Source organism: Salvelinus sp. IW2-2015, linkage group LG26 (assembly GCF_002910315.2).
Source record: "Salvelinus sp. IW2-2015 linkage group LG26, ASM291031v2, whole genome shotgun sequence".
NCBI classification, from domain to species: domain Eukaryota; kingdom Metazoa; phylum Chordata; class Actinopteri; order Salmoniformes; family Salmonidae; genus Salvelinus; species Salvelinus sp. IW2-2015.
The window spans coordinates 37,433,795-37,446,243 of record NC_036866.1 but is presented as its reverse complement, the minus strand read 5'-3'; the positions used below and the strand labels follow the sequence as shown (position 1 = coordinate 37,446,243).

General features: G+C 39.7%; 1 protein-coding gene across 2 annotated transcripts in view; it reads right to left on the bottom strand.

The window, feature by feature from the left end:
* tmtc2b (transmembrane O-mannosyltransferase targeting cadherins 2b) overlaps positions 1-10,246 on the bottom strand; it is a 166,760-nt gene extending 156,514 nt beyond the window's left edge. For both annotated transcript variants that reach the window (XM_023971663.1, XM_023971664.1), the window contains exon 1: positions 9,838-10,246. In XM_023971663.1, the coding sequence (XP_023827431.1) occupies positions 9,838-9,920 (83 nt within the window). In that variant the 5' untranslated portion in view covers positions 9,921-10,246. The remainder of the gene's footprint in view (positions 1-9,837) is intronic.
* Positions 10,247-12,449: the final 2,203 nt, after the last annotated feature.

Here is a 12,449-nt window from a genome sequence, read left to right as displayed (position 1 = left end):
CTCGCTACTGTTACAGCCTCGCTACTGTTACAGCCTCGCTACTGTTACAGCTCGTCTACTGACGCTCGCTACTGTTAAGCCTCGCTACTGTACAGCCTCGCTACTGTTATAGCCTCGCTACTGTTTCAGCCACCGCTACTGTTCAAGCCTCGCTACTGTTATAGCCTCGCTACTGTTACAGCCTCGCTACTGTTACAGCCTCGCTACTGTTACAGCCTCGCTACTGTTACAGCCTCGCTACTGTTACAGCCTCGCTACTGTTATAGCCTCGCTACTGTTACAGCCTCGCTACTGTTATAGCTCGCTACTGTTACAGGCCTCGCTACTGTTACAGCCTCGCTACTGTTATAGGCCTCGCTAACTGTTACAGCCTCGCTACTGTTACAGCCTCGCTACTGTTTTAGCCTCGCTACTGTTACAGCCTCGCTACTGTTACAGGCCTCGCTTACTGTTATAGCCTCGCTACTGTTACAGCCCTCGCTACTGTTATAGCCTCGCTAACTGTTTACAGCCTCGCTACTGTTATAAGCCTCACTACTGTTAATAGGCCTCACTACTGTTTAGGCTACTACTGTTACACCTCGCTACTGTTCTAAGCCTCACTACTGTTACAGCCTCGCTACTGTTATAGCCTCACTACTGTTATAGCCTCATAACTGTTATTATTCACTGTCTTTTTACTGTTGTTGTTTTATTTCCTTACTTATCTATTGTTCACCTAATACCTATTTTTTACTTAAAAATTGCACTGTTGGTTAGTAAGCATTTCACTGTAAGGGCTACACCTGTTGTACTCGGTGCACGTGGCAAATCAACTTTGATTTGATTTAGTCATTTTGGCATTCCACTGTCTCTCCCCAACTGATGAACTTTAGAATGACTAATCTAGTGTGTCATTGAACTGAAACATTTAGCGCTCTGGCCACCAAGTGCCACACCACATCATCAGACTGCAGTGCTACATGCTTTACCTCAGACCCCAATTAAAAATCCCCCGGAGAAAAAAAAGTGAGAGAGGACATTTCCATGTCTGAACTTCTCTCTGTAATCAATACCCTGACTACTAAACAAGACGCCACGGTCTTCAAAGTCTCCACCATAGAGTGGGCTACCAAAGAAACATCAAAGAAGATTGATAAATTGTTAGAAACTGTCCGTCGGCTTCTCACAGTTGTGAGTGAGAACAAGGGAAATATAACGTTCCTGGAGAACGAGCTGAAGAAACTGCAATCCCAAAATAATGAGCTGTATGAGAATGTAGCTGAACTTCAATGGTATTCTCACAGGTGGAATCTGAAAATCCAAAGTATAAGAGAGGTTAGGGAAGCAGTTATCATTATCCTGGGAAAGGTGGCTCCGTGCATCAAAGACAAGCTAAGAGACGTGATTGACGTGGTACATCGACTTGGGAAACGAAGATCTGATGGACCCTATGCGCCACTACAGGGTCATCATCTGGAAAATGACCAAGGGGAATACGTTTCTGGACGAGAAGAGGCTCTGCAACAAAGATGCTCTGATACCGCAGGATCAGACTGCCAGGGAGAAACTGTGGCCGCTTATACAGAAGGCTCGACAAGAAGGAAAGAAGGCTGGGTTCAAGGGCCAACACGCGTTCATCGAAAGAAGAAAGATTACTGGGTAACTGGTGACATGACATGAACCACACTTGAACTGTGAGCACTGCCAAGAGTACATTTACTGTACTGCCACAAGTAAATTTACCGTTCAAACTACAATTTATGAACACTTGCCAACCCAAAAAAATTCAAAAAGGATTTGTTATACTGTTAACCACCTCTACCTCAGATGAGCGTAGTTTTCCGTCGGAGTAACCCTCTCAAGGTTTACTGTTTGTTTTATTGTTCACATTACTACATCTGCTGTCTAGTTTGTGTCTTTCTTTTTTATGCAGGAGTTTGTTTTCAACTCACTCAATATCGTTAGCCTGAATGCTAGGAGAGATCTTACAAAAAGGAAAGGCTTATTTTTATATTGTAAACGCAGATTTTGTCCTTCTTCAGGAAACTCATTCGTGGGAAAGTGACTTGAAATTTTGAAAGTCACAATGGGGAAACATGGTCTATCTCAGTCATGGATCAAACCATTCTGCTGGTGTTTTGACGCTTATCCACAAGTATAAAAATCAACATTCTAGAATCCACATCTTCACAGGAAAGGAGATGGGTCATAGTAACTGTTAACTTGACAATGCTATTTTCATCATCTGTAATGTGTATGGACATTACTCACATGCTCCAAATAAGACCCTTTTTGTAAAATTTACCAGAAAATTACAGGATTTACGCAACAAATACTCAGACGCTTTTCTAATTCTCTCAAGGGATTTTAACGAAACACCTGATGACTCGGCTGATCGTTTTCGGTTCAATTTTTATCAAAGTCATTTGCATGTTTTACAAAGATATGAATAGTTCTGTGATACTAAACCTTAATACATCCAAAAGATTCAGTATCAACAGAAGTGTACGACAGGGATGCCCAGTTTCGCCCTTTTTATTAATGTTGGTAGTGGAACTAGATATTCGGAATAATGTAAATCTGCATGGCTTATCCATTTTTAACAGAGAAATCAACATTTCCCAACAGGCTGACGATACTACTCTTTTTTTTAAAGACAAAGACCAGGTCGCCCATGACCTTAATGCTATCACGGCCTTCTCCATTACATCTGGATTCAAACTGAACATTTCTAAATGTGAAATCTTACGTTTATATGACTCTGATGATAAATAAATATAAAATATTCCGGTAAAGGACTATATTAAATATTTAGGAATACGTCTATCAAAAAACAACTTAGTCAGACAACATATGAATTTCTCTCGTAAAATTAGTATATATTTAATAATTGGCTAGAAATGGATATATCTATACTTGGGAGAGTGCTTCTGTCCAAGGCAGAGGGACTGTCTCACTTTGTGTAAACCTCATTATCTTTATTTATAAATCCCTCGACCTGTAAAAAGATCAAGATCTTTCTTGACTTCATCTGGAAAAATAAGTCTCACCAACTAAAAAAGTCAGTCCTCTCAAATAAAAGAGCCGAAGGAGGTCTGGAAGTGTTGGATTTTGCTGACATAAATAACACTTTCAAGATCAACTGGTTGAAAAGATGTTTGGCAATACAGAATCTATTTAGTATTTCATTCCAAACAATGTGTTTAATAAGTTGGGAGATCTTCAATTTCTACCAAATTGTAATTATATTCTTGAAAGACAATTTAGCTTGTAATCTATGTTTCACCAACAAGCTTTAATGTCCTGGAAAATATGTTTCCTGCACAACTTTTCCCCTAATAAAGCTCTTTTGTTGAAAAATTCAGACATAACTGTAAGGAATAAGTCATTGTTCTACCCTACAGTACCTGGCATGAGAGGAATATTGACTTTGTTCTTGATGTTTTCGACAACATGGGTAATATTCTTTCATATGAACAATTTATAACATTGAATGAATTTTTAACATTCCAATACCTTTCAGACAGTTTATTTATGTGATCTAAGCCATTTACAGTGGTCTAACTACACTAATGAAAACTCATTTTAGCTTTGGTGATAATCACAGAGTTTATCCAGAACTCAGCTTGGAAGGCGTGGCCTTCATTTACAAATCTTGCTGTAACAAATACATAAGACAAATTTTCCATTCACGGAACCAACTTTCTGGAATATGCTTATTCCTGACATTGTCTGGAAAAAAGCTTGGTTGATGCCTTACAAATATTGTATATTAAGATTCTACATAAGATACATCCATGTAATTGTTGTCGAAATTTGTTGATATTGATGATATCTGCGTTTTCTGCAGAGAAAAAAAGGTGAAAATCTGACTTGTTCTTGTTCTATGAATGTGATAGATTTTTGGAAAAACCTTGCAGAATACTTATTAAACTTTTTGAACACTACCAATGTTTTTGACATGAAGGATATAATGTGATACTATTGCAATGATAACAAGACCATTGAAATGATTGTGATTTATTTTGTTATGTTGCCAAATACTTTATACACAAACAAAAATTCCAGAATTCTACACCAAAATTACAAATATTTTTGATTGAATTTAATCATCTTGTTAAGACATTAAGCATGTTGAATAAAAAATAAAAATTCCTGAAGCATTATCAGATTTTCTCTGATGGAATATAAGATTTTTTTCTGAGGGAATACAATTGGACTAGAATTTTGTCATATATTTGTTTTAGAAATGTACAGTATATATTTTTATTTACATATATATATTTTTTGTATGTATTTAGTATTTTCTTTTTATACATGTGTTTTGTTTTGTTAAACATGTTTGATGTAGGGATGTAAATTGTTGATCATTTTGTATATTAAATAAAAAAGAACAAAAAATATTTGTTCTTAACTGGCTTGCCTAGTTAAATAAAGGTGTATTCATGGCATCCATGGATACACAACACTGCAGAGTACAGACCATTTATTTTCATACAGGATTATAGCAATAGGCTGAGATATGAACTATACATATGACTCATTATGTTCTAGTGCAGGTGTCAAGGCTCTGTGTGATAATGATGACCATGGCCAGATGGAGAACCAACTTCCAGGGGTGATTCTGGCACCACATAATGGACGACTCTTCAAGGCTGGGTTGTTTGTGCAGGGAACTGGTGGTGGTGCTGAGAGCATTGACAGTGGAAAGCCTTGTGAGGCCCCTAGAATCCTCCATATAAAATAGTTGTTCGGTGCTAGGCTAGCAAACACATCACACAAAACATGTAGTTAAGGTGTTGTTAACTTTAACCATGATGAGTTACAATGTACAACAACTGGTAAGTGGAAGGTGACTTAAATCAACCCGTAAAACCAGTGATCTTTGAACAGGGTTGTCCTATAGAGATCTGACTCAGCAAACCCTACACTAATTAAAGCAAGCAGAGCACTCAATTTCTTGTAGGATTTATTTTCTCAAGAAAACAACTGAGTGTAACGAGAGCAGTATAATTACGTATTCCTGAGCAGCAAGACTCCAGAACCAGACCGATGAGAAATCTTCAGGTAGTGTTCTCAGCCACCCTCGGTGCTCCTGGCTATGCTCGACACAGTGCCACACTGGATTTAAACTCATTAGCTGGGTTAAGTCAAGGCACTTGACTTGAGGTTTCTCTACTAGTGTACAAATTTGCTTTCTGAATTTCGAGAGGAGGATTTACTAAACATTGTGATAAAATATCCATATTTGATTCCTTGCCATTTTCCTTGCTATTTAACAACATGGGTTGTTGTGTGCACAACTGATGACACTATACACTGAATATACAAAACATTAGAAACACCTTCCTAATATTGAGTTTCACCCCTCCCTTTTGCCTTCAGAACAACCTCAATTCGTTGGGGAATGGACTATACAAGGTGTCGAAAGCATTCCACAGGGATGCTGGCCCATGTTGACGCCAACGCTTCCCACAGTAGTGTCAAGTTGGCTGGATGTCCTTTGGGCGGTGGACCATTCTTGAAACACAAAGGAAACTGTTGAGCGTGAAAAACCCAGTAGCGTTGCAATTCTTGACACAAACCGGTCTGCCTGGCACCTACTACCATACCCCATTCAAGGGCACTTAAATATTTTGTCTTGTCCATTGAGCCTCTAAATGGCACATATACACAATCCATGTTTCAATTGTCTCAAGGCTTAAGAATTAGGGATGCACGATATTTCGGTGAGAATATCGGAATAGGCCAATATTAGCCAAAAATGCCAATATCGACATCGGCCCGATGTCTAGTTTAACGCCAATGTGCAAAACCGATGTCAAAGCTGACGTGCATACCTATATAACATAGGTAGGTGACATAATGATGCCACAAAAAATACAGTATCACACTTGCAACACAGCATTCCTAACCTAGCCCACAATGTCTGCGGTGTGGATCTATTTTGAAGTTTCAAAGGAAGATAACAAAAAGGCCATATGCAACGTTTGTGCTGATATTATTTCCCGAGGAGGGGAGAAATTCAATTCTTTCAATACCACTAACCTAATTACTAATTTGAAAGTGCATCACCCCCAGACGTTCAGCGAATACTTAGAACAAAAGCAGAAAAAAATAAGCGCACACTTCCAAAAACTAAACAAGATCAAGTACAGCAGTCATTTGAAAAAGTAATACAATTTCAGCAAGACAACTCAAAGGCGAAATCCATTAACGCCAAGATAATGGAATTCATTGCCCTTGACAATCAACCGTTCTCTGTTGTGGATGATGTTGGCTCTCCTCGAGCCCCGGTACACACTACCAAGTAGGCGCTATTTTTCAGATGTTGCCCTACCGGAGTTACACAGGATTGTTGAATCGCACATCCACAAGCTACTTGCTATGGGCGTCACTGCTATTAGCTTCACGACTGACATTTGGACCAGCGATGTCAGGCCCATGAGCATGCCGAGTCTGACAGCACAGTGGGTCGACAAGGATTTCGTACTGAGGAAAGCCATATTGCATGCTCAAGAATGTGCTGGTTCTCATACCGCTGCTGCCACTTAAATGGCATTTAAGAACATGTTTGAAACTTGGAAAATCTCCAAGAACAATGTACATGCTGTGCTACGTGATAATGCACGTAACATGACAAAGGCTTTGGAAGAATGCACATGCTGCAACTGGCTGTGAACTAAGGTGTTTTAGCCCAATGCAGCATATTTGACTGTGGCAACCGGTAGAAAGATAGTGGGTCATTTTAAACACTCACAGCGAGCATATAGCCGCCTGCAAGCAATACAGGAGCAGCTTGGAGTGAAAATGAAAAGGCTTTTGCAAGGCCAGATGGAACAGTACTTTCTACATGATGGAGGGCCTGCTGGAACAAAAATGCGTGCTTGGCGTGTACGCAGCCGACTATGCGTTACCTGCAACAATCAGTACAAACCAGTGGACGCTCATTGAAAACATGAACACACTCCTAGCTCCGTTCGACCAAATGACTCGAGAAGTAAGCTCTTCAACTGCGTCTGCAGCAGACGCAGTTGATACCCTCTGTCATGGCATTGAAATGCCTGTTCAACAAAACTGCCGACACAGACCGTGGGGTTAAAACTTGCAAAAGTACTCTACTAGACGCTCTGAACAAGCGATTCGGTGGCATTCTCTCTGAGCCTCTTTACTGTGTCGCCACCATGCAGACAAAAACATGGTTTATGTGAAATGTTACAAACATAGCTGGACAATATGGAAATGGACACAGTGACAGTTCGCACCAAAGAAGGGGACCCACGACAGAAGAGGCCACAAACAGAGCTGAAATTTCACTGCTTGACATGTATGATGAAATCTTGGTTGAGAATGAAACGACTGAACAAATGAACAACGAAACAGCACAGCGAGTAAGTGAAAGAACTAGGTTTTGATTATGTTTTACTGGTAATGGGGACATACGTAAATGCCAACAAAATAACTTTTTGGTCAGTGTGTGTATGTATCTCTGTGAGAGAGAGACGCGTTGTATTTTCATTTTCTGTTACTACATCGGCCAACATTTGCCATTGTTGATCTATGCCTAATGATCCTTTGGAATGCAAGAATAATGCAATATGCTGTATTAAATGTACTAACCCCCCTTCCCTATTATTTGCAGATACTAGCATACCTGACAGAACCTACTATTCCCAGGAATGAAGATGCACTTGGATACTGGAGAAGTAACAAGCACCGTTTCCCCATCCTAGCTAAAGCTGCGTGCAAGTATCTTGGTGCTCCCTGTAGTAGTGTGGACAGTGAGCGACTTTTCAGAGCAGCTTCACACATTGTAGACGAAAAAAAGAAACAGACTCTGTTGTGACAAAGCCGAGCAGGTCCTCTTTGTGAAGAAAAACCTCCCCCAAATGTTAAAATTGTAAATGGGCAGTCATATTGTAACACAGCCATCTAGAGTCATTGGGAAAAAATGTACTAAGCCCAATGGCTTTTCTGTTGTTCATTCATGGCTGGTATAGGTCAAGACTTTAATTTAATTTAAAACAAAGCAGTTGTGTTTTTTTGTTTATTTTTTTCATTTCATAAATGAAAGATGAGATGACGTGTTGTAAATTTCCTCTCATTTCACTAGTCATGTCAGTTGAGCACATTTGAAAAGTTGAAGTTGTGCCATTTATAGCAGTTTATGACAGCCTAGAGACAGTACTTTTTTCAAGCAGTTATAGCTAAAATGATTAACTGAATTTTAGTTTCAACCTATATTTCTTTCAAATCATTTTAAAGTGTCTTCATACAGTCAAGATTGGAGAGTAAGAAGAGCCACCAACCACTTAACCATCTTTGTAATGCGGGGCAGATAAAATATTTGTGTCATGAATATCTGTTGTGGAATAAAATACATTCATGGATGTGTCATTTTTCTCATTTACAAGTTATTAAACAATCTGTTCCTAACTGAACAAATGAACATATGACACTTTGTTTCAACTAGTTAACTGTACTAGAATGCTTAAAAGGCTGCTAAAATGTTAAATATCGGTTATCAGTATCAGGTTTTTTGGCAAGGAAAATATTGGATATCAGTATCGGCCAAAAAAGTCATATCGGTGCATCCCTATTAAAAATCCTTCTTTAGCCTGTCTCCTCCCCTTCATCTACGCTGATTGACGTCATTGAACAAGTGACATCAATAAGCCTTCACCTGGTCAGTCTACAGTATCTCATGGAAAGAGCAGGTGTTCTTAATGTTTTGTACACTCAGTGTATGTCCTCTAAATCGTATGATATTTTACAACCTCTATTCCATTCATAATGTAACCGAATGTAACATATCATTCTAAATGGAGTGTCACAGAATAATACAAATTGCCCTGAGACCACCCTCCAATTCTGCATGTATCAAACCAGTTATAAAATATTGAAATGTAATATAGTGTGATTTGCACTACACTATCACTCGTTAAATCAATCAACCAAGCTATTATACTGAGGCCATTATGTTTAACTGTCCAAAAGTATTGCAGCCGTTGGTAAAATAAAACCGGGAAGGTGTTGTGTTAAGATCTTCAGCCCTTACAGGTACTTAAGTCTGTTTGGCACAATAAATTATCAGGCCCGGGAGAAATATTATTTATCTGGAGGCACAACAGCCGGCGGCAGACTGCACTGAACGCATTTCCACTTTTTAGACAGTTCATTTTTTAATGGAGAATTAACCACATTAAAATGTATCAATATGTTTTAGCCTGCCTAATGAAGCGCACTGGTCTTATTTGATTTCAGTCCTATCGTCTATATAAAACAGGGTTGTTTTATTTCATTCGTTTGGGATCATCATTCACTATTGTCTGTTAGAATAATGATATTCAGAAAATATTATTCACCCGTTTATGTGGACGGTACAGCCCCTAACAAATATTACTGTGTTATACATAGTATCTCTGTTTAAGACGAGACTTGGCCATGATAATGGTTTTAATGCAGTGCTACGTACATGGTGCTGCCTCATGCAACTATTAGCATGGCATTATGGAGTTACAATGTATCAAATTACTCCCCTAATAATTTCGTAGCGTTCGGTTCATCTCGCCTGCAACTATGTATCATTGGATCCTCTCAGGACTCAAACTTTATGCAGTGACACAGTACTGGCAAGCAAGTGCCTGCTGTTTACCGAGACCTTGCAGCCAACAGAGAGAACTGACAGAAGTCACCCTCCCTCTGCCCGCTATTCCGTACGCTACCGCAAAATGTTGTCTAGAGATGTTAAGACATATTTTACTATGCCAAGCAATTCTCTACCGCTATTAAAAACCACTGTATTCTTTGACAGTAGGCCTACGGGCAGCACAGCAATGTCATTCATTCATGTACCTGTCATCGTAGCAGAAATCGGCGCCCAGAGTGTTGACATAGAGGACCAAAGCCACGGCGCTGCACACGAATTCTGCAATCATTTCTCAAAAAAATAAACAATGAAAGAAAACGAAGAAGAACAGTGGAGATATATTTCAAATACTATCTCTATTATCTCTCTCCGTCTTTGTCAAGATGCCTCTGCAAAAACAGATATTCCAATTCCACATCCTCGCAAAGTGTTGAAAGTGGATAATCCAGGCAGGCATCCTCCCTCTAACCCATTTTGAGCTAGAGGAGGACAGCTATGATCCGACACGAAATAGAGCAAACGGCCAGCATTTACAGTGTCTCTGACTGCATTTGCACGCCTTTCCTACAAGGCTGCTCGTGTGATTCATAGTGGTCCGGTGGATAAACGTCGTGATTGAGCCGCGTGTGGTTTAAAGGATCTTCTGCGCATGTGCGGTGTCCCTCCTCCTCGCAGTGAATAGAAGAAAATGATGCTGATGATTTGAGGATTAGGCTAGAGCTAGACTGCATGATGGGACACCTCTTTATTGCCAACTGCTGTATCCACATTGCCTTTCTATAGGTAATCTAGCCATAATTACGGTATATAGCCCCTTATGAGTGTGAATATGTAAATCTCGGTGGAGCAGTGACACCAGGCCCACCAGTGTTTTCCAATTCTCACCCTCGGGAGAGCTCTTTGTATAGGCCTATACAGCATAGTGCCATAATCTGGATTTAATCCGAGCAGTAGGCTATAGCTGGGTTTCCCAAACTCAGTCCTGGGGTGCACATTTTGGTTTTTGTCCTAGCAATGAGTTGGTTATTTGAATCAGCTGTGTAGTGCTAGAGCAAAAACCAAAACGTGCACCCAGGGGGTGCCCCAGGACCGAGTTTGGGAAAACCTGGGCTATAGGGCTTCACCCTCCAGGCATACAAAACACTAGGTTTGATCTGTGCTCTACTGCAACCAATTTTATATATACATATAAAATGTAACCTAATTCAATAGAACTACTGTCCCAAAATGATACAAAATATTATTAATTTAGGCTTCAAATGTCTGTTGATTATTGGATTATACAATCTGAAATGGCATAATGTCAGTCATAACATAATTACGAATCAACCAAAACTAGATTTTTAGATATACAGTTGAAGTCGGAAAGTTACATACACTTAGGTTGGAGTCATTAAAACTAGTTTTTCAACCACTCCACACATTTCTTGTTAACAAACTATAGTTTTGGCAAGTCGGTTAGGACATCTACTTTGTGCATGACACAAGTCATTTTTCCAACAATTGTTTACAGACAGATGATTTCACTTATAATTCCCTATATCACAATTCCAGGGGGTCAGAAGTTTACATACACTAAGTTGACTATGCCTTTAAACAGCTTGGAAAATTCCAGAAAATGATGTCATGTCTTTAGAAGCTTCTGATAGGCTAATTGACATCATTTGAGTCAATTGAAGGTGTACCTGTGGATGTATTTCAAGGCCTACCTTCAAACTCAGTGCCTCTTTTCTTGACATCATGGGAAAATCAAAAATTGTAGACCTCCACAAGTCTGGTTCATCCTTGGGAGCAATTTCCAAATGCCTGAAGGTACCACATTCATCTGCACAAACAATAGTACACAAGTATAATCACCATGGGATCACGCAGCCGTCATACTGCTCAGGAAGGAGACGTGTTCTGCCTCCTAGAGATGAACGCACTTTGGTGCGAAAAGTGCAAATCAATCCCAGAACAACAACAAACAACAAAAGCCGCTCAGCAAGGAAGAAGCCACTGCTCCAAAACCACCATACAAAAACCAGACTACGGTTTACAACTGCACATGGGGACAAAGATCAAAGATCATACTTTTTGGAGAAATGTCCTCTGGTCTGATGAAACAAAAATAGAACTGTTTGACCATAATGACCATCGTTATGTTTGGAGGAAAAAGTGGGAGGCTTACAAGCCAAAGAACACTATCTCAACCATGAAGCACGGGGGTGGCAGCATCATGTTGTAGGGGTGCTTTGCTGCACGAGGGACTGGTGCACTTCACAAAATAGATGGCATCATGAGAAGGAAAGTTATGTGGATATATTGAAGCAACATCTCAAGACATCAGCCAGGAAGTTAAAGCTTGGTCGCAAATGGGTCTTCCAAATGGACAATGACCCCAAGCATTCTTCCAAAGTTGTGGCAAAATGGCTTAAGGACAACAAAGTCAAGGTATTGGAATGGCCATCACAAAGCCCTGACCTCAATCCTATAGAAAATGTGTGGGCAGAACTGAAAAAGCGTGTGCAAACAAGGAGGCCGACACCAGCTCTGTCAGGAGGAATGGGCCAAAATTCACCCCACTTATTGTGGGAAGCTTGTGGAAGGCTACCCAAAACGTTTGACCCAAGTTAAACAATTTAAATGCAATGCTACCAAATACTAATTGAGTGTATGTAAACTTCTAACTCCTTAGGAATGTGATGAAAGCAATAAAAGCTGAAATAAATCATTCTCTCTACTATTATTCTGACATTTCAAATTCTTAAAATAAAGGTGTGATCCTAAATTACTTATTTTTACTAGGATTAAATGTCTGGAATTGTGAAAAACTGAG